This window comes from Somniosus microcephalus, chromosome 3, assembly GCF_052327205.1.
Source record: "Somniosus microcephalus isolate GS21.2 chromosome 3, FLI_Smic_1.0, whole genome shotgun sequence".
Lineage (NCBI taxonomy): Eukaryota > Metazoa > Chordata > Chondrichthyes > Squaliformes > Somniosidae > Somniosus > Somniosus microcephalus.
In genome coordinates this window covers 349100963-349124898 of record NC_140989.1, presented here as the reverse complement: position 1 = coordinate 349124898, position 23936 = coordinate 349100963, and the positions used below count along the sequence as shown (strand labels likewise).

At 42.7% G+C, this 23936-nt stretch overlaps 1 protein-coding gene across 7 annotated transcripts in view; it reads right to left on the bottom strand.

Annotated features, from left to right (window-relative positions):
• Positions 1-9395: 9395 nt before the first annotated feature.
• Positions 9396-23936, bottom strand: part of tgfbr3 (transforming growth factor, beta receptor III) — a 245155-nt gene continuing 230614 nt past the window's right edge. For all 7 annotated transcript variants that reach the window (XM_085983358.1, XM_085983360.1, XM_085983357.1 and 4 more), the window contains one exon: positions 9396-13082. In XM_085983358.1, coding sequence (XP_085839484.1) covers positions 12964-13082 — 119 coding nt within the window. In that variant the 3' untranslated portion in view covers positions 9396-12963. The remainder of the gene's footprint in view (positions 13083-23936) is intronic.

The following is a 23936-nucleotide window of genomic DNA, read 5'->3' as shown; positions in this document are numbered from 1 at the left end:
AGCCCTAAGAAAGGTGTCCCCATTATGACGGCACAAAGACTACAGAGGTGGTCCCTTTTTCTAGGGGCACACCAATACAACATTGAATACAAAGGGTCAAAACAGCATGGGAATGCTGACGGTTTATCGCGCCTGCCGTTGCCAACAATAGAAGAGGCACCTACAGTAGACCCAGTAGAGATATTCCACTCTACCATAGTGGAATGTCTACCGGTGACAAATTCTGCCATTGAAAGGGAGACCAGAAATGACCCTACTCTCTCTCGGGTCTACGATTTAACAATGAAGGGATGGCCAGCACATGGCGAACCACTGTTGCCAGCATTCTCGCAAAGAAGAGAACAGCTGTCAGTGTGCCGAGGAACCTTGATGTGTGGATCCAGAGTGGTGATTCCACCCAAACTCCAGGATAAAGTGCTAAAGGAGCTTCACGAGGGGCATCTGGGTGGAGTGAAAATGAAGAACCTAGCTAGGGCGTTTGTATGGTGGCCAGGTATCGATGGAGACATCGAAGACATGACCAAGAGCTGCCTAGGATGCCAGAAGGTCCAAAATGCTCCGCCACAGGCCCCTCTACATCCATGGGAGTGGCCCTCATCTCCCTGGCAAAGGGTGCACATCGACTTTGCTGGTCCATTTATGGACTCAATGTTCTTAATCGCAGTTGATGCACACTCCAAGTGGCCGGAGGTAATAAAGATGTCCTCCACCACCACGGAAAAAACCATCACAGTATTAAGGACCATATTTGCCAGGAATGGGCTGCCGGAACAGATATGTTCTGATAATGGACCGCAATTTGTGTCCGAAGAATTCAGAAAGTTCTTAAAGAACAATGGAGTAAAGCACTACACGTCCGCCCCATACCATCCCGCCACCAATGGATTGGCTGAAAGGTTTGTCCAGACCTTCAAGAAGGCCATAAAGGCCATGGGTAATGAAAACATAAAACTTCAGCACAAGGTGGATAACTTCTTATTTGCCATTAGGAATGCAACACATATGGTTACAAACCAAACTCCCGCCATGATGTTCTACAATAGAAACCTAAGATGCCGGCTGGATTTGGTCAAGCCCAACATCCGAAGGGACGTGGAGAACCGGCAGTTTCAGGGCATGAATGAAAGGCCAACTAGGGCCTTCCAGATAGGCCAACCGGTTTTGGCCCGGGACTACCGTACCAAGAAATGGCAGCCTGGAACTATCTGCACACGACTAGGACCACTGATGTATACCGTGGACATCGGAGAAAGCATAATAAGGCGCCATGCTGACCAAATCATCAAGTCATCCGAAAAGGGACAACCTACACCACCACGCTATACATCTAACGATGAAGTAGAGATACCCATATCTACCTCTGATCCGGTGATATTGGAACCCGATGAACCCGACACTGGCCTTCAAGCCGAATCAGCCTTGCCAGAAGAACCTACTACACCACCAGAAACTACTACACCCCCGAGGCGTTATCCGGACCGAGTCAGGAAGCCTCCTGAGAGACCAACTTATAATTAATTAATACAGCAATGTATATTATTTTGCATATAACATGTAATTAATAATTACTTAAAATATGATGTACTGGTTAGCTAGAAGGGGAGGAATTGTGGTGTATGTGCCTTTAAGAGTCCCAGGTGTGCGTAATGCTGGTAATTGCCACTTGGGCTATATAAGCCTGTGTATTGTGTATATCCTTTAGAACCCCCCCCAGACTTGTTTAGTAAATACCTATGAACCAACTCCTGTCTTCAGTGTCTTTATCTACACACGGACACTACACAGTGAACGGAAAATGCATTGTCAAAGTAACACACAAGGACAGGGAGCACACGCTAGCATTAATCGTGGTGCCAAAGGATGTGCAGGCCATACTAGGTTTAATAGCCTGTGAGAGACTGAACCTGGTAAAGAGAGTCCTCATTGTGGAAAGCGAAGGAGAGACAGTCTATGATGAACTCATGAAAGAATACAATGACCTATTTCAGGGTCTAGGCTGCCTTCCAGGAGAACACACGATCAGGGTAGATAAAAGTATGCCAACGGTCATACATCCATGCAGAAAAGTTCCGTTTGCTCTTCAAAAGCAACTGAAGGCAGAGTTGGACAGGATGGAAAGCCTGAACGTGATTCAGAAGATAGATGAGCCAATTGAGTGGGTGAGTTCCCTCGTCGTTGTGGACAATAAGAATGGAAAGCTCAGAATTTGCCTGGATCCAAGAGATCTAAACAGAGCAATAAAGAGAGAGCACTTCAAGCTTCCTACACGTGAGGAAATCATGTCACAGTTTGCAAATGCAAAGTATTTCAGCAAGTTAGATGCATCATCAGGATTTTGGCAGATGAAACTGGACGAGGCAAGTTCAAGACTGTGCACGTTCAACAGTCCATTCAGCAGATACAGATTCCTAAGGTTACCATTTGGCATTGCCTCAGCTCCTGAAGTGTATCACAAAACTATCCATATGATCTATGAGCACCTGGAGGGAGTTGATACATCAATGGATGACATCATAGTATGGGGAACCACGAGAACTGAGCATGACGAGAGACTGAAAAAAGTGCTGGAAGCAACAAGGAAAACAAACCTGAAGCTGAATAGAGAGAAATGCCAGCTCGGGGTGACAGAACTGACATTTGTGGGAGATATCCTTAGCAGTGAGGGCATCAGACCAGATCCCAGAAAGGTGTCCGCCATTGAGAATATGCCAAAGCCACAATGCAAAAAGGACGTGCAGAGGTTTAATGGAATGATCAACTACATGGGTAAATTCATATCCAACCTCTCAGAAAAGATGGCGCCACTGAGAAGACTAACTGAAAAGAACATAGAATGGGAATGGAATCATGAGCATGAGAAGTCATGGAGCGATCTAAAGAAACTGCTCACAGAGGAACCAGTTCTGAGGTTTTATGACCCAGCGAGACCCATCAAGATATCATCAGATGCATCACAGAGTGGGCTCGGTGCCGTTCTTCTGCAAAAATATGACTACTGGCAACCTATTGCCTATGCATCGCGCTCAATGACAGACGCAGAGACGCGATATGCTCAAATAGAAAAGGAGCTGCTCAGCATCACATACGCCTGTGAAAGATTTCACCAGTTTGTGTCAGGACAAGCAATCAGTGTAGAGACTGACCATAAGAACATAAGAAATAGGAGCAGGAGTAGGCCAATCGGCCCCTCGAGCCTGCTCCACCATTCAATAAGATCATGGCTGATCTGATCCTAACCTCAAATCTTATATCACTCTGCATCCACCCGAACCCATGTGATCTCCCGGGAGTGGCGAAAAACCAGATAAAGACCCAATGGCCAATTTGGGAGAAAAAAATCTGGGAAATTCCTCTCTGACCCATCTAGGCGATCGAAATTCTTCCAGGAGATCACTCTGTCCCTATATTTTCTACAGTACTTACCTTCTGTAAAGGCGATCTCCACCCCAGCCAGGAACAGGAATAAAACCATCTCCTAAAATCTAACACAGAATTAGAACACAGTAGGAGCAGAACAAGGCTACACGGCCCCTGGGCCCACTCCACTACCCACAGGGCCATGACCATTCCGAACCTAGACTCATGTCCAATTTCCTGCCCACTCCCCGTAACCTTTAATTCCCTTTACTTCTAGGAAACTATCTATTTCTCTTTTAAATTTATTTAATGATGTAGCTTCCACAGCTTTCTGGGGCAGCAAATTCCACAAACCTACCACCCTCTGAGTGAAGAAGTTTCTCCTCATCTCAGTTTTGAATGAGCAACCCCTTATTTTAAGATTATGCCCCCTAGTTCTAGTTTCACCCATCATTGGGAACATCCTCACCGCATCCACCCGATCAAGCCCCTTCACAATCTTATATGTTTCAATAAGATCACCTCTCATTCTTCTGAACTCCAATGAGTAGAGTCCCAATCTACTCAACCTCTCCTCATATGTCCATCCCCTCATCCCTGGGATTAACCGAGTGAACCTTCTTTGTACTGACTCGAGAGCAAGTATGTCTTTTCTTAAGTATGGACACCAAAACTGTATGCAGTATTCCAGGTGCGGTCTCACCAATACCTTGTACAACTGCAGCAATACCTCCCTGTTTTTATATTCCATCCCCCTAGCAATAAAAGCCAACATTCCATTGGCCTTCTTAATCACTTGCTGCACCTGCATACTAACTTTTTGAGTTTCGTGCACCAGGACCCCCAGATCCCTTTGTACTACAGTACTTTCCAGTTTCTTGGCCCTTGATTGCATTGTTCCAAAAGCCACTAAATAGCTGTCCGCTTAGAATACAAAGAATGATAATCAGGCTGCAACGCTATACACTGAATGTTGCGTACACACCGGGTAAGCTGACGTATACAGCAGACACGTTGTCCAGAGCTGTTGACCCAAGTGAGCCCGCAAACACCAAAATGGATGAAAAAGTGAACGCCTACGTGGACATGATCACAAGTGCACTGCCCATAGCAGATGCAAAAATGGAGCTCATAAAGACTGAGACAAAGATGAAACAATGAGACGACTGAGGAAAAGCATCTTGGATGGATGGCCCAACATGAAGCAATGAAGCAAGACTGCTCACCTGACATGGCAGAGTACTGGAACTGCAGGGCGGAACTATCACTGGTCGAAGACATCATCTACAAAGGAAGTAAAATAGTTATCCCAAAGAGTCTGAGAAAAGAGATGCTAAAAAGGATCCATGGAGGACATCTGGGAATCGAAAAGTGTAAGAAAAGAGCACGAGAGGTGATGTACTGGCCACGAATCAACCAAGATGTGACAAATGAGGTGTCAAACTGCACAATATGCCTGAAATATCGAGCAAGCAATCCGGTAGAACCACTAAAGCCACACCCAGCGCCAGACGGACCTTACCAGAAGGTAGGCGCTGACCTATTCGTATGTCAAGGGAAGGATTATCTTGTAGTCACAGACTATTACTCCCTGTATCCAGAGGTTTGTAGACTGTACACCACCACTGCAGATGCTGTGATAACATGTATGAAAGCCATATTCTCCAGACATGGCGTGGCAAGCGAGGTCTTCACAGACAACAGACCCCAGTTTTACAATGCAAGTTTCCGACACTTTGCCAAAGAGTGGGACTTTGTCCACACAACGTCAAGTCCTCACTTTCCACAGTCCAATGGACTAGTGGAAAAATCGGTCCAGTGAAAAGACTGATGTACAAAGCAAAAGACAGTGGAACTGACTTCTACCAGAGCATGCTTGTATACCGCACAACGCCGCTCGAGTGTGGTATGTCACCAGCCCAACTCCTTATGGGACGTCTGCTAAGGTCAAACCTACCCATCCCGGAGAAACTCCTGAAAGCAAAAGAGGGGGAGAAAGTGAGGAAGTTCAAAGAACAGAAAGAAAAGCAAAAGTACTACTATGACAGAGGAACACAAAACCTACCTGAACTCCACACTGGTGACCAAGTAAGGTTCAAAGACAAAACAAACATATGGACTCAGAAGGGAACTGTCCTGAGTGAAGTTCAACCAAGATCATACACCATTCAGACAGATGAGGGTGCTGTTCTGCGAAGAAATCGTCGAGATCTTCTCATGGGACCAGCCACAGCAAGTCAAAAGACTGATACTGTTGAACAACCTGATCACACAGCTGAGAAATCATCATCTGAGGCAACAACTCAGATTCAAGGACAATCAATCAGAAAATCCTCAAGATACGTGAAGCCTCCTGAGAGACTCATTGAGCAAGTTTAAGGACTCTTGTTATAGAAGGAAGTAATGTTATCTTATTCTCTCTTCAAGTTCTAGTGTATTTACATATTTCATGTGAACACACAAAACAAGGTTAAAAAACCATGATAATGAAAGTTCATTAAGTGTTACAGTTAAAATGCAGAGTAATACAAAGAAAACATGTAGTTAGATAAAAGTAAAATATTTTTGTTTTAAGAAAGGGAGATGTAATGATATCAGCAAATAGTGATGGTATTTGCCTGTTTGATTATGATGCCTTACCAGCATATTTGCCTGGTTGATTATTTATGCCTGACCAGCAGAGGGCATGTGAGAGACAAGCAGTTTAGTTTTAGTTTAAGATGGATCTCTAAGATGGCGTCTCCTGTAATGCTGTTAACTGAGTTGAACAAACTTTAGATAAAAAGTCACTCTTTCATGAATGTGTCGTCATTGAACCCACATACAAATCAATACATGGGGTGGGTTGGGAGGTGGCAGTGAAGCGGGGGGGGGGCAAAGGTTGCAGGGGTGGCAGTATTGGAGTCTTCCCTTCAGTGCTCATTCCAGACAGCAGCTGTACTGCTGGAGCGCTGCTCAGGTGCTCTAGCCTCATTATGGAGAGGCTCCGTAGTTTTAATATTCGCAAGAACCTAATTAGCCTTGTGCACAGGGTCCTAATGCCCTTTGCACTGGCTACCCACTTTGGGGTTCAATGGGCACCTTGGGTGAGTTGCTGGCTAATGCAGGGAGTCCACCATTAAACCTAGGGTATGGAGCAAGATGGGAAGCAAGACACATCAGGCTCAAGATGGAGGGGAGGTGGGGAAGCAGCAGCCTAATAGGTGACGCAATATGGTTGAGTACGAGAGAGAAACCGGGTTGAGAGTTAGGCCAAGAGGTAGTAGTGTTGCAGTGGGAGGAATTAGAGTGTGGGAAGAAGCGGGCAGAGCAGGCTGCAGGAGGGAGTCCTGGACTTGGGAATAATTGTGGGAGCACTGGGATCTAGGATCATTACATATGATTGTGGACTGGGCATGGGAGGACTTTGAGGCATGGTAGATTTCTGGCAGCAAGCATGGAGAGGGGTGGTGCTAGTACACAGGAATACTCACTGGGTTGGGTGTGAGGCTTGGAAACACTGGGCTGGAGAGAACTGATACTGTTTTATTATTCAGCATCCAGATAAATAGTACAATTTAATGAGCCCCTTTTGGGCAGATAACGAAGATCAAACTGCGTGCCTGGGTGAATCCTTTCATTTGCCATGAGTTTCTAGTTGTATTTTAAGAATAACCACGGAAATGATTATTGATGCCATGGTAGATATCGTAATTTATGGAAAAGATGAGTAATAGGATTATTCACAGTGCAATGAATTATTCATGATCGCATTCAACCTTGGTTAATAACACATTAGTCTTTACTAGCCTTGGTTTGATTAATCTGGATACGTAATGTTTCACATTAAACTGACCTCTAATTTGTGAAGGTTTTATTTCAAGCAATGACATGTCAAAAACAGTTAAGAGAAATTCTAATGGCAGCAGATTAAAGAATTTGGAAACTGCCAGCTCCTGTGGCCTAGTTGATGCAACTATTAGATATTAGTATAAGCACTGTACTCTAAAAGGCAATTAGTCTTTTGCAAGGAATGTTAAATTATTTTTGTATATCGATTGGATAGTGACTGTTTATTTTCATTAAATGGAACATTAACCTGTTACCAATAATAATGCATTGTGCCAAATTCATAAATGGACTTCCTGTCTGATTTTTTAATGACAGAATATTAGAATTTTTACCCTACATTATGCAGCATTGTTAAACCTTTCAATGGCCTTTACTTAATACTAAATGCTCAAGGTAATATACAACCTTTAATCATCAACATCAGAGCACTTTTGTTTGTCACCCGTAAGATGTAAATTAGAGATTCTGAGCAGAGTGCTGCAAAGTTAATGAAAAACTGTCTTCCATTTCAGCACTACTTAATCCTAAACCTCAACACATTCCTACCCATGACTCATACCCAGGCTCCAATCATCACATCTACATCAGATACCGAATATCCATTAAACCAAGCAAGTTGTTTCTCATTTTGTCAGTCATCTTTAGGATCAGTGGGGCATGGCGAGCCAAAGTGCGTTAGTAATAGGATTTGCAGAGAAGTGTTCTGGGTCCAAATGAAAGCAATTAGGGCAAGAAAAATCACAAAGGATTATAAAGAACAATCATATAGTGAGCACTTGAACAATAAAAAGACAAAATAGGAAAATATTTTTGGAAAACAGAAATGCCCTTTCTCTGTCAAATTCTTCATAAGAAATGTACATATGCAAATAACTGACCTCTCATGGGCAATATTTCTGAATAGTTACACTATTGAGGACTGTCTGCTAAGACACAATTTGTTACACTGGAAGCGGTTTCGTTCGGTGTAAACAATGGGTAACAGTATTTCAATTTCAATTCTATACAAAGTATGTTAGCATTAGTAGCATTTCAAGATTAGTTAATAGTGTAAAAATAAAAATAGAGCTTTTGTTCTGGAATACTTGTAAGCTGCAATCCAAAACCTGGTCCAACAGTTAACCCTACCACTTCAAATGTTTTAGAAATGTATCACATAAAACAGAAGACCGATGCAGTTGCATAGTGTCACATCACAGATGTCTCAAAGTGCTTCAAATTTATTAAAAATATTTAGGTGCCAAATATTTAGATCTGCACTAGATTAACCTTAATACTTTTTTTGACAAAGGTTAATGGCTGACGTTTTATGAGTTGGCTTTAACCTTTTTTTTATTATACACTACTGCACGTTATATGTTAGCCCTTCACTTCTAGACTTTTTATGGCTCCCCCATTAACAAAGAAGCCATACTTAACATTTCTAAAATGTTGTGTTCTTTTATTCCCCATTCTCTTTCTGTGGACTCTTTACAATGTGTTGCATTCCACACTGAGGGGGCAGGAAGGAAACTTGCTTCCAGCTCTCTGCCAATACTCCGACCATCTGGTGGAAGGTGCTCGAGAGCAACTCACAGGGACTCTCTCTTTTCCAGTTTTTCTTCCTCCCTGTGGAGAAGCTCTTGGGCTCTACTCAACACTTTTTACAACGGTACTGCCAAGTTTAGGAATTTACCATACAAGGAATCATGGGTATAAACATGCACCTTGCCATTCTGAAACTTCCTGCTATAACATGGTTCTGTGTGGCCCCTAAATACTGAATAATTAAGATCAATTACAGCTGTTCTTATTTCTCTCCTTATTCAGTTTTGCACGATACTATATTAATGTAATCTGCTATTCAAACTGAAGATTATGACAAGAGTTTCTCCACAGAAAGTATAATCAATACTTGGAATGGATTCACAGGTGGGATAGTGGAGGCAACAATCATGGAATCATTTAAGGAACAGTTGGATACTGTTAAGGGGAACTGTAGAGTCTTTCTGGATGGAGGAGCGAAGATGGGTCAAATAGCCTCTCATCTGTATTTATCTTGTGATCTTGGGTGACCAATTCTGGGGGACAGCTTGGGATGTGCATTGAGTGAAATTGCAACCAGGAGTAAACAGCAATACATAAATTCATTGTGTCAGTCTTTTCATTTTTTACCTTTCTTGAATCTAGTATTTTGTTTATTTAATAAATACAACTTGCATATGCTATTAATTGATATACACCTTTATTTTACACAATTATATAGTATGACAAAAGATCATACATTTTTTAACATTTACAACAAATCCCTTTACAACAGCATATGAAAAATAGACATGAACAGACCACAGTCCTATTAAGTAGGCACAGACACCACCTGCTATTACTTACAAAAGTCAAATAGTACAACCAGCAGTACAGGCTTTGTTCCTTTAGTAAAACAGTGAGGTAGATATATTTTAAAGATAAAGCCGAACAAAGTATTAAGAACAGAAAATTTACAATCTTAAATTGAATTGTTTCTCCAACAGTAATATATTATACAAACATCCAAAGTTGCAGAAGGTATATACCCTCTGAAATTTTAAAGTACAGAGCTGCCAACATTCACGCTAAATCATTAAGAGTTTAAAGTAATCCAACTGCTACCGATTGTTTCAGAAATCCTTCCTGCACAATGGTTAGAATCACTAGAATCCTTGAGTCAGTGTTAAAGTGAGAAATTAAAGACAAAAAGGTGTTGTAGGGCATTACATTCAATGATTTTCTTTATGCATCATGATGTTAGGACAAAATGTATTTTTATATATGTGTATATAATTCTAATACACAAAAGAATATACATGCAACTTAAAGTAGATTAACATGCACTTTGAAAGCATAAAGTGGAAGGCATAAAGTCATCCCTTTTGAGGCAGTCAGCCTAACTCCTAAACATTTTCAACCTATATTATGAAGAGAAAAATAGCCCTGTAGGGTATTTTTCCAATCACTTTGGAAAAAGATGAGAAGGCAAAATATTACAGCGATAGTTGTATGAAAAATGCTAACTGTAATCACCACCTAACATTAAGCCATCAAAAGATGTGTAATTTTAAAAAGCAGTCAGTAGGACATGCCAGAGGCTACTTTATTTTGTGTATTACAGAAAAGAGTAATATATGAATGATGTTACTGTATACTTTACGGCCTTTATTCAACTGGCTAGTATGGGTTTAATACAGATTTTCAGAAAATTAGTAAATTGTGAAATTGCCCTGGTGTGTGTGGAAAGGAAAGAATTAAAATGCTAAACTGCTCATTAGAGCCATCATAGACACTTCTCTCAGAAATGTACTGAATAAGGGAATAACAATTTGTTGTTTAATAGGAACCTGTGCCTCTGCTTTAGTGAAGTGCGTTGGACACCTTGTCACTTGATTTTTTCAGTGTCATTAATAAATTGTACAATTTTAAAGGGGGTGCAAGAACAGAGAGACTGGGGGTGCTTGTGCACAAATCTTAGAAGGTGGCAGGACAGGTTAACAAAGCAGTTAATAATGCATATGGGATCCTGGGCTTTATAAATAGAGGCAGAGAGTACAAAAGCCAGGAAAGTTATGCTAAACCCATATAAAACATTTGTTCGGCCCCAGCTGGAGCATTGTGTCCAATTCTGGGCACCACACTTTAGGAAGGACGTCAAGGCTTTGGCGAGGGTACAGAAGAGATTTACTAGAATGGTTCCAGGGATGAGGGATTACAGTTATGTGGATAGACTGGATAAGCGGGGGTTGTTCTCCTTGGAGCAGAGAAGGCTAAGTGGAGATTTGATAGAGGTGTTTAAAATCATGAAGTGTTTAGATAGAGTAAATAAAGAGAAACTGTTTCCAATGGCTGAAGGGTCAATAACGAGAGGACACAGATTTAAGGTGATTGGCAAAAGAACCAGAGGTGACATGAGGAAAAACTTCTTTAAACAACAAGTGGTTAGGATTCGGTATGCACTGGCTGATAGGGTGGTGGATACAGATTCAGTAGTAGCCTTCAAAAGGGAATTGAATAAATACTTGAAGGAGAAAAAATTGCAGGGATATGGGGAAAGAGCGGGGGAGTGGGACTAACTGAATTGCTCTTCGAAAGAGTCGGCGCAGACTCAATGGGCCGAATGGCCTCCTTCTGTGCTGTACTATTATGATTCTATGATTACATCTACAAATTGTGTGCACAATAGATTTTACTAAGTTTAATCAAACAATTCTGCTGGTATTCTTTTTATCATCTTTGGAACCACATCTAGCTCTAAAGTACTTCAGACACAGTTACTTGGAAAAGTGCACATATTTGGTACAATATCGTCAGTTGTCAAAAGTTAAAATATGCCCTTAGTATCTTATCAAAATATAAAAGCGAGTCTTCACAATTACTTTCAAAAGGACCGACTCTGATTAAACAAATCAACTTCTATTACCCAAACAGAATTTCCGAGGGGAATGAGTAAAAAGCTGGTAGCAAAAGTACATCATAAAATTCAATGAAAAATTCAGTTAGCAAAATTAATATACACTTGTATAAATGAATTTATGTAACGTTAACATTAAAGGGTAAATTCAGCAATCCTGCAGTCTTAGCGGGAAAACCACCTTCAAAAGGGTGTGCGGGTTGGAGATCGGGCTACAACATTGTAGCTTGCGCAGATTATCCCACCTGAGCTGACTTTGAGCTTTAGCTCCCCGCTGGCAGCATTGGATCACCGAATGTGCCCTTGGAACACTTGCACAGAAATTCAGAATACAATAAAAAATATAGCTTATATGTTACTAAAATACTCTGTACTCTGCTCTGGAGAGTTCTATAAATGTTTATATACAAGGGATACATTATTAATTCATGATGTAAAATACATTCAACTGTACAGTATGCAATAATCAGTACCGTGAAGAACACAGTTTGCTGAGCTGCACAAAATTGGACATTCATGATAGGGGACGACTCAGTCACACTGATGAACACCCGCTTTTAAAAATACATACAGATAAAGCCAGAAAAGGAATCCAGAGTGTGCTTTAAAGTCCCATTTGTGTCTTAAACAAAATAATATTAACTGCTGCCAGATACTTGAAAAATAATCAATGTATATCTTCGAAAAACACCTGCCCAAGTCATTTGAGAAAAACAGCAGAAAGCTCTGCTTTGGTCTACATTTTTAATTTTAGATCAATTTCCTTAAAAACATGATTTCCTTAACAAAGCTGTTAATATTCTTAGAAATCTGATGTCATGGTTAGCAGAATATTATAAAAGGTGGCCCACAGTGTCTTTTTTGTACGGGTATATTTACAATGTTTCTATGGAATCTGTTTAACTGATACAGATTTACTCTGTGCGGTTTGTTTCTGACATCGAACATTAAGTTGTTGTCTTCTGTTAATCAGGACATGGTGTTGTCATTTTTACACTCAGCAAGTTGCTGGTTTCTACAAAAAGTCCAAAAAAAAATTAAATAGCTGCATTCTAGAAATAAAGCAGCAGTGAAAAATATCTGGTACAAATTTCACATAAGGAACCCATAAATGGTCAGCAAGTTCCCAACTCAGGGTAATTAGTAGTTTTGTCACATATAGTGTTATGCGCTCGAGAAAAGTCAGTTTGCCTAAAGTATAAAGCAACTTAGATGATTTCTTGCCTTGAAAGTACATGTCAGCTTTCAAAGGCAACTGAAGATCTTCCTTTTATCCTCAGGATACTAACATCAACAATTAGCCGCTTTGAACTTTGCCTCGATACTCCATTTCCTCACAGCTATTTCCCTCCGGGTTAGGCCGTACTGCTGCTCGAACAGGGAGTGCTTTGTGTGCTGCCAATGCTGTGAGCGGTGCTGCTGTTTTCTGATGCTGGAGGAGATGTGGGGACTTGCTGCCTCCCAGCTGCTTCACCTGCAAAAGGTAAACAATTGTCAATTTGTTGACCAATTAACCAAACAGATGCAAAGACCCTACACAAATTTAGTCTTGCATTTGTGGGACGATTAACAAGTGAACAGAAGTAAAATATCTTCTCTTGAAAAGCATTATTTTGTTATGCACAGCAAGAATTATTCATCAATGGTTAGTATACGAGATATAAAGTTTAAGGCATTATGTTCATAATCATTCCGAACCCTACAATCTCCTGTATATAATTCCTTCATCTGCAGCCCATACTTCATTGTATTATTAAAAATTTATAAATGGACATCATTTTCAAAAGCCATAAAGCTCTTTTTTTTTTCCATCCCACTAGTGGAGGTGCTTTTTTAAAATCAGAATCCCTTTACAAGGCCTCTCTGCTCTGAGAATCACTGCCAAGTAAAAAAAATAATTCGTCACAGATTCATGCGAAAATCAGAACAGGCCACGATCCCCCACTGTTATCCCAGATTGGTAACTTAATTCCACATTCAACCATTTCCCGAGCCGCATTATGGTAAATACTTTATTTAGGGGGGAAAATGGCTTTTAGGACTTAACTGCACTCTATAACTGTAAGAATGAGTTCACCATTCAATAAAGGGATAAATTCATAGTCTGCATCCAAATATATGAAAACAGCTGAGTACTACTGGAACTGTCTCCAAAAACAGCAATAAATTGCAGGGATATATATTTAAGAACCATTTTGTGAAGAGTCAAGTTCAGCTTTGGAAAAAGCATGGTTAGCAGACTGAACATGGTGGGGTGTACAGATGGGTGAGGGTCCTTAAAAATAATCTGCACACTTTTAAATTGAAACAAATCCAGCTCCCAGCAGTAAACTGTTTTTTTTTGTCAGTATCTGACTGAGGCACATGCTTATATATTACAACTCCCTGTCCAGGAAATCTGACTGATATTTTTCCATCTGCTTTAGTCCGATTTGTGTTTTTTTTGTCAGGTAACTTTAATCAGGGCACATTGAAAATTTGATAGTCTACAATTCTTCAAGGATTTAATCAATATTTCATTATTTTCCCCTAGCGAATGATGAATAATCAATGCTAATGATTATTACAGAAACCCCCCCCCTTTTGTAGGGATAAATTAATACCAAAAACCTGAAGCTAGATGCAGCTAAGATATATATATTTACTACCTTATGTTATGACTAATACACGGAATTGGAAGCATTTCACAAATGAGGTTCCACATAATGCAGGAAGCTCCGCTCTAATCCAAAAGATTTAGGGGGAAGATGCTCACTTTTTTGAGATTAATACATTTTGATCTTTGGTCATAATTCATAATGTGCACACAGAGATGGAGGAAAACATGCATTAAATGGAACAATGTGCACTCAATGAGTTATGCTAGATGACACTGAACTGAGTTTCCACCTCCAGGGCTGAATAATAGTAATTCAGACAGCTGTTGTATCTTTTGCTGAATTTCAATGGATGTTTTAAAGGCAATGGGCTATGTTCAGTACAACTGCATTACAGTGGAATATTTTGCTATTTGCAGCCTCCAGTACTTTGAGCTTTATAAGTAAGAGAAAGTGATAACTAGCTATCGTCATTCTCTCTTTCAGGGAAACAAACATTTGTCCTCTGGTGCAGGTTTATACAAGCCTGACTGTTCCCTATAACTTAAGAAATATTTCTGACTTACAGCCGCACAGCTGTTTTGTAAAATTAGCGTCGAGAGAGGCTACAGGTCGTAACTTTTGAACAAGTAACTTAATTTTGTTGTACACTTTAAGCAGAATATAGGCTTGCTCCCTTAGGCCTGCAACAACGAGGTCAACAATGTGACCTGCCAGCTGCTCAATCATTTCCCTATATACAAATTAATGAACAGTTCAGTGTTTCCAGTCATCCTTGATAAATATGGGCTTGTGCATGTATCTTGTACAAAGAAACCCTGTTAATTGATTGCTCCTATTATTATGCGGCTACCTAGCTCCTTCATTTTTAGATAGCGATCCAGTTCTCCCAGCTGCACCTTGAACTTGTACATAAGAGACAAACGGGCAGTAGTTCAGTACTATTGAAATAGAGCAAAACAACTTCCTTCCATGTAGATAAATACTCAGCCTTTCCTCAGAAAACTAATAGAAATTCATTAATACCAAAACAACCAGCCTAAGTAAACTCCAGGCATTGGGAAGCAAGAGCAAACAAATCTACAGTAATTCCAAACGGGGTGCATGAACAGAGACCTGGGGTCAATGTTCCCTCTTTTTTTTTTAAACTGAGCGTGCCGTGAACTCCTTTGAGTGCGACCTTTTCATCAGTGGGCAAAATTTACAACAGCAGCAATCACTTAAAAGCATATATACAGTAATGCCACATTGCCACCCCACCATCTCAAATCATGAGACAATCAGACAAGGTTCGATACAGGTTTAACATAACTTCCCTGCTTTTGAATTCTATTCCTCTAGAAATGAGCCCCAGTGCTTTATTTGCACTCTTATGGCTTCTTTAACCTGTGTTGCTACTTTTAATGATTTATGAAGCTATACACCTAGATCCCTTTGCACCTCTACCCCATTTAGATTCTTATTTTCCAAGGATTAGACAGCCTCCTTATTCATCCTACCAAAATGCACCACCTCACACTCTACATGGCCATTCTGCAATTTTGTTTATGGTAGAATTAATGAAAAGCTTTTAGTTCATCATGTACAAACTCTAGTTAAAAAAAAAAATTACTCGTCAGTAATGACTGGGATATAAAAGAACTGCATAATAATGCATTAACACGTCAGAAACGTCACTCAGTTACATGGTTATGCATCGACAAACAATCCAAAAGCTCAAGGTGAGCTGAAAGAGGCATATCTATTCGTGCAATTAGTATTAATTTTAAAATTTTCAATGTATTAGCCTATCCCTCATGTCACTACAGTAGTGGCTGCACAAGCAGCAGCTTTCCTATGATACTGACGTGCTGTACGTCCACATAAGTAATTAGAATATTAAACACAATGCAACCAGACAACCAATGAATATAAAGTGCTGTAGTTATTTAGTTCACTGTATTAAAAAGAATTGAACAAAAACGGGTATCCGTATTTCCAACTTTAATCACTTCCATGAATAAACGTGGTCTTCTTGAACCAGCACACCCTCATGTAACAGGTCAGAAATGCAGCACTTATTCACAAGTGCAGAAAAACACATACACAATTTGTGTCACCGAATTAAAAACAAAAAGCAGGAAAAGCTATGATTTAACAGAAATAAATATTCATCTTTCTTCCTGGACAGGAGAACCAATCAGACTGACTTGGATGTTTGCTAATATGTTGACATAAAGATGTTAATTTACAAATTTCGCTTCTAATGTTTTTCTCTTAAACATTCTCCACAATATTAATCCCTGCGCTTACCAAAGTGTTGAATTATTTTAGGTACTTCGCAATTAAATAAATAGTGGAAAACAAACTTCATTGTACTCTCAATTTTTAATCTCCTATTTCAAACATTTATACCAATCAAAATTGTACATTATCTGTGTCTTTCTCAATAAACAAATAGTGGTTTCTTCTAAAGTAGCTTCCTGCAATTTTTATACATCATTACATAACTCATGTTCCTATTAACACTCCACTAAACGTTTAAGAGGAAATCTCTATTTACATTATTCCTGGCACTTGTTCAGACTATAGAATGACAGACTAAATAAAATGGTTTGTGTTTTCCCCTTTTTTGGTTCTTTTCCTAAACATCTTAAATGATATATTTTTTAAAAAGTATGTAACTCCCACAAATCCTTCCCTGCCCTCAATAGCATGGTTACGCATTTGTGTAAAGCTACTTACTTCCGTCGATCGTTCAAAATCAAATATTGAGAAATTTCAATTTTAAAACCTTTTAAACAATTCAGAGCCTCTTTAAAAGCATTTGGACTTCAAGACCTGGTTGAAACTTGTTTAGATGAGGGGAAAATTGATTTTTGCTTGTTCCTTCCAAAATCTAAACTTAGGGGGGAAAAAAGTGTTTTTAACACTAATTTTTTGTGAAAAGTTCATTATCATTATGGGACATTCAACATCACTTTCCCGTATTTTTTTCCGGATTTAAACAATTTTCTGAATTAAAAATAAATTTCACTGCAGGCCTAAAAATTGTGTTAGCCTTCTTCCAGCGGCCATTGTACATGTGCTGCGCCTCCCTCTGTGTTGTTCCAAAGTGCGGCCGCTGCTTAGTCCCTGGGAACGGACTACACGCGCCCGCCTGGACCCTCGCTCGGTCTCTCCTCTCCCCCCCCCCCCCCCAGTCCCTTTCTATCCCCCAGTCTCTCTCTCTCCCCCCCAGTCTCTGTCTCTTCCCCAGTCTCTCTGTCTCTTCACCCCGCTTCCCCCCGCGCCCCCCCCCCCCCCCACCTTTCGATCCGCTCTTCTTCCCAAGTTCGCCCTGGAGAAAACATAGCCACGCTGCAAAACCACAACTGTTGGGTAATGCGCATGCGCGGGGATACCGCACGCATGCACAGAAGGCCGCAGGAATGGTCGTGTGGATAATCACAGCATTCACAGGCAGTACCTCAGGGCTCAGCATCAGGCCTGGAGCGGGCTCCAGCGCGCAGGCACCCAAATAGGTCCAGCACGCAGGCGCTGAAGCTCGTTCTTGCGGGTCTAAAGAACGAGCCTGTGGGACATGATTAAAAAGAGGGCCTGCGCACTGCAGTGGGACTGCGCGGCATGCAACACCTGGTGCGCGGCACCCTCTAGGGAACTGCGCGGGCGCGCAGCTTAGTGGCAACAATGTCTGGGGTTATATGTGTACAAATCGTTGAAGGTGGCAGGGCAGGTTGAGAAAGCGGTTAAAAAAGCATACAGGATCCTGGGCTTCATAAACAGAGACATAAGGGCTGGGTTTTGTCAGTGTGGGCGGGCTGGGGCGTGTCAGGTGGAAATCGTGTCAGGACCCCGACTCCTAAGTGATGTGTTGAAAAAGTGCGATTTTCCCCTAATTGGGCAATTGATTTCCTGCATGTGGGAACCACTGGCCCAATTAGTCTTTTCATACAGAAAGTTGCCTCCGATGATGTCATCACTGTTGTTTGATTTAAGGCCTGCAAGCAGCCTTGATTCTTCTGGAGACTGCAAAGGCTCTGCAATTTATATGAAGGAGTTGAATTGTGGAAAGTGTCAACGATCAAGCAAAATTATGCTCCTCGGTTTGATGAGCCCTCCCTCCAAGCTCTGGTGCACGGAGCCAGCTGTAATAAGGAGGTGCTGTTCCCTTCCTCAGGGAGAAAAAAGCCACCCCAGCAGACAAAAGCTGTGTGGCTACAAGTGGCCCAGGTTGTCAACTCCATTTCAATGAGCCACAGAACTTGGCTGCAATGCAGGAAGAGGTTTCATGACCTTCTCCGCACCGGAAAAGTGAGTATGACTTTCCCATCACCCTCAATCTGATCCCCATCGCCTCTCCTCACCAGCACTCTGCTTTGCCAACCTCTTCCTCCACATCCCACTTGACACTTACATCCCTGCACCCTTACCCATTCCCTCCCTCTCTATGGTCACATTCACTTAACTATTCGACCATGCAGCCCTCACACTTCCTATCACTGTGATGCCATAACAACAACTACTTACAACACACAGGGAGGGTCCTTTGTATCCTTCTAAGCATCTAGGCTATGCATTCACTACACTCACTCCTTCCATGGTCCATGGAGGAGCTTAGTCACAAGGGTATTGAAAATATGGTCACTGTTCAGAATAGAATGACATCTCTTGAGCAGCGATAGTCAGCTATTGGGCAAACAAAGCAGACCTTCATGCAAGTCCTCTGGAGTAGGACTTCCAGTGCAGAAATGGGTCCTCATGGCGCCCCTGCAGTGCAGCAAGGTGCTGTCAAGCCACTTGCTACCTCTGAAGTGGGGCTGACCCATGAGAGGGATGTTGGTGGCAGACAACAAGGAAGTGGGGGCTCCTCTCCAAACGCTCACACGACCATGCCACAGCAAAGCCCTCGGTCAGAGCCCCACCAGAGTCCTCACCCAAATAAGATGGGCGTCTCGGCCCCTGCACAGCCGTAGGAGCAGCAGACTGTTGGCGAGCCCGCACAGGTTCACCACCCCAGAGGATGCCCGCCAAAGGCGTCGAGACAGGAGCAGCAAAAGAGCGAGCAAGGGGCCTCCACATCTGCTGAAGCCACAGGGGAAGCACCACGTAGGAGCATGCGTAAGAGGAAGATAAAACACCAGTAGTCACAAGGATAGTCACTTGGGTACTGTGTTGTTTATGTTTTTGGACCAGCCATCATTGTGATTGCATTGTAAAGTGTTTTAATGGCAAACTGTTGAAGTTGTGGCCTGTGTCATTTCGCAAGTGGGCCTTTCACATTGAGGGCTTAGGGTGCCTTGCGATTATCAGAATGGCGGTCAGAGTGATAGGATTCCATAGGTTCTTCTCCATTGTCGATGATCTGATAAGAAGGAGCGAGACTAAAGTGTTTGATTATGCAGGCTAAGCAAATCTGGCCAGGATGAGTGCGTCCCTTGCATCCCGGGCAGCAATATGGTGGCGCTCTGGCGCCTTCTGGCCTGTGCAGCTTCAGGTGGGTGAGCAGCAGCTTGGCACTCCTGTTGATGTTCCTGCTGTTGCTCATGGTTCTGCTGCTGCCACGGCTGGTCTTCATCCGAATCTGATGTCCAGGAGGAAAGGAATTAAATGGTCGCCATGCTTCTGGTATATGCCTCAGTTGAGGAAGCACTTAGTCAAGGTGGGGAGAGGGGTTTCCAAGGAGGTCACATTGGAGATGGGTGTCAGGCTCCAAACTTCCACAACACTGAGTATGCCTGCTAAAAGTTCCCCCAGACCTGAAACAACAAAGTTCTGCCACCTGCAAATGATCATCGGTGAAAACTCCTTTGTAATGGTGGAGCTGCAGCTGTTCGTAAGCAATCCACGAGTGAGGCCGCCAGGATTACCTGGCGTGTTCCAGAGGAGGCGTGTAGGATGGGAGGAATGTGTTAAAATCGGAAAGGCCTCTCAAAATGGGATTATAGAGGCAATTAAGTGGTTGTTAAGGGCCTTAAGGGCTTATCCCGCCTCTTGGAGGCGGGATGGAAAGCGGGTCAGAAAACACGCACTTGGGAAAATTGCTCGGAGGTGGGAATGGGCCCGCCCGCCAGTTTTGGCGATTTTAACAACTCGCACGCCTCCAAACCCGCCTCCTCGGGGCTGGGAAAATCGAGCCCATAGAGTACAAAGGCAAGGAAGTTATGATGAACCTTTATAAAACACTGATTCGGCCTCAACTGGAGTATTGTGTTCAATTCTGGGCACTGCACTTTTGGAAGGATGTGAAGGCCTTAGAGAGGGTGCAGAAAAGATTTACGAGAATGGTTCCAGGGATGAGGGACTTCAGTTACATGGATAGACTAGAGAAGCTGGGGTTAGAGTCATAGAGTCATAGAGTTTTACAGCACAGAAAGAGGCCCTTCGGCCCATCGTGTCTGCGCCGCCCATCCATCCCTGTCCAGTCTAATCCCATTTTCCAGCATTTGGTCCATAGCCTTGTATGCAATGGCATTTCAAGTGCTCATCCAAATGCTTCTTGAATGTTGTGAGGGTTCCTGCCTCTACCACCCTTTCAGGCATTGAGTTCCACATTCCAACCACCCTCTGGGTGAAAAAGTTCCTCCTCAAATCCCCTCTAAATCTCCTGCCCCTTACCCTGAATCTATGCCCCCTTGTTATTGACCCCCCTACTAAGGGGAAAAGTTCCTCTTTGTCTACCCTATCTATGCCCCTCATCATTTTGTACACCTCAATCAGGTCCCCCCTCAGCCTTCTTTGCTCCAAGGAAAACAACCCCAGCCTGTCCAGCCTCTCTTCATAGCTGAGGCGCTCCATCCCAGGTAACATCCTGGTGAATCTTCTCTGCACCCTCTCCAAAGCAATCACATCCTTCCTATAGTGAGGCGACCAGAACTGCACACAGTACTCCAGCTGTGGCCTCACCAGCGTTTTGTACAGTTCCATCATAACCTCCCTGCTCTTATATTCTATGCCTCGGCTAATGAAGGCAAGTATCCCATATGCCTTTTTAACCACCTTATCTACCTGTTCCGCTGCCTTCAGGGATCTATGTACATGTACACCAAGGTCCCTCTGACCCTCTGTACTTCCTAGGGTCCTACCACTCATTGTGTATTCCCTTGCCTTATTTGTCCGTCCAAAATGCATCACCTCGCACTTTTCAGGGTTAAATTCCATTTGCCACTTTTCCGCCCATCTGACCAACCCGTTTATATCGTCCTGTAGCCTGAGGCTTTCCTCCTCACAATTTACCACCCCACCAATTTTCGTGTCATCTGCGAACTTACTGATCATACCTTTTACATTCTCATCCAAATCATTTATGTAGATCACAAACAACAAGGGACCCAGCACCGATCCCTGAGGTACCCCACTGGACACAGGCTTCCAGTCACAAAAGCAACCTTCGACCATCACCCTCTGCCTCCTGCCACTCAGCCAGTTTATGATCCAACGCGCCAAGGCACCCTGGATCCCATGGGCTCTTACCTTCTTGACCAGTCTCCTATGCGGGACTTTGTCAAAAGCTTTACTGAAGTCCATGTAAACCACATCCACAGCATTTCCCTCATCCACCCCCCTAGTCACCCCCTCGAAAAATTCAATCAGATTTGTCAGACATGATTTACCCTTGACAAAGCTATGCTGACTATCCCCGATTAATCCTTGCCTCTCCAAGTGGAGACTAATTTTGTCCCTCAGAATTTTTTCCAATAATTTCCCTACCACAGATGTTAGGCTCACTGGCCTGTAATTCCCTGGTTTATCCCTGCTACCCTTCTTGAATAATGGTACTACGTTAGCTGTTCTCCAGTCCTCTGGTACATCCCCTGTGGCCAGAGAGGTTCTGAAAATTTGTGTCAGAGCCCCTGCAATCTCCTCCTTTGCCTCCCACAGCAGCCTGGGATACATCTCGTCTGGGCCTGGGGATTTATCCACTTTTTGGCCTGCTAAAACCGCTAGCACCTCCTCCCTCTCGATGCTAATATGTTCAAGTATGTCACAGCCCCCTTGCCCGATTTCTATGTCTGCATCGTCTTTCTCCATAGTGAACACAGATGCAAAAAATTCATTTAAAACCCCGCCTACATCATCTGGCTCTACACACAGATTGCCACTTTGGTCCCTAATGGGCCCTACCCTTTCCCTGGTTATCCTCTTGCCCTTAATATACTTATAAAACATCTTAGGATTTTCCTTTATTTTGCTCGGCAGTGTTATTTCATGGCCCCTCCTCGCCCTCCTAATTTCCTTTTTAAGTATGCCCCTGCATTTTTTATACTCCTCTAGGGCTTCTTCCGTCTTTAGTCTTTTGTAACTGCCAAAAGCCCCCCTTTTATTTCTAATGCATTTTTGTATATCCCTTGTCATCCAAGGTTCCCTTTGCTTGTTGGTCCCACCCTTGACCTTTACAGGAACATGTTGGCGTTGTACTCTCTCTATTTCCCTTCTGAAAGTCTCCCACTGTTTTGATGCGGATTTTCCTATAAGTAGCTGCTCCCAGTCCAATTTGGCCAGATCCTGCCTTATCATATTAAAATCGGCCTTCCCCCAATTTAGAACCCTTATTTCCGGGCCGTCTTTGTCTTTTTCCATGACCACCTTAAATCTCACCGAATTGTGGTCACTGTCGCCAAAATGCTCTCCTACTGACACTTCCACCACTTGCCCGGCTACATTCCCCAGAATTAGGTCCAGTACCGCCCCCTCTCTTGTAGGACTTTCTACATGTTGGCTCAAAAAGCTCTCCTGGATGCACTTTAAGAATTCTGCACCCTCTAAGCCTTTCACACTCTGACTATCCCAATTTATATTGGGGAAGTTGAAATCCCCCACTATTATTACCCTATTATTTTCGCACTTTTCTGAGATTTGCCTACATATCTGTTCCTCTATCTCCCCCTGACTGTTTGGGGGCCTATAGTACACTCCCAGCAAAGTGCTTGCCCCCTTTTTGTTTTTAAGTTCTACCCATATGGCCTCATTAGAGGAACCCGCTAATATATCGTCCCTCCTTACAGCAGTAATTGACTCCTTAATTAATATTGCAACACCCCCTCCCCTTTTACACCCCCCTCTGTCTCGCCTGAAGATTCTATACCCCGGAATATTGAGCTGCCAGTCCTGACCCTCCCTCAACCATGTCTCCGTGATAGCAACAATATCGTACTCCCATGTGTTCAACAACAACTTCAGTTCATCCACCTTATTTGCAAGACTCCTTGCATTAAAATAAATGCCTTCCAGCCCTGCCATATTCTCTTTTGCCTTCACATATTTGCTTTGCCTTCCCAGCTGACTTGTTTTTCCCTCTGTATTTGGCTGTAAATCACCCCCTACTATAGCTCCACTCTGTACCCCATCCCCCTGCCAAGTTAGTTTAAACCCCCCCCAGCAGTGCTAGCAAACCTCCCCGCAAGGATATTGGTTCCCCTCTGGTTCAGGTGTAAACCGTCCGACTTGTACAAGTCCCACCTTTCCCAGAAGCAGACCCAGTGATCCAGGAAACTAAAGCCCTCCCCCCTGCACCATCCCTTTAGCCACGCATTCATCTGTTCTATCTTCCTATTTCTATACTTACTAGCACGTGGCACCGGGAGTAATCCAGAGATTACAACCCTTGAGGTCCTGCTCTTTAATCCTTCACCTAGCTCCCTAAATTCTTGCTGCAGGACCTCATCCCTCTTTTTACCTATGTCGTTGGTACCAATGTGGACCACGACCACTGGCTGTTCACCCTCCCCCTCCAGAATGCCCTGCAGCCGCTC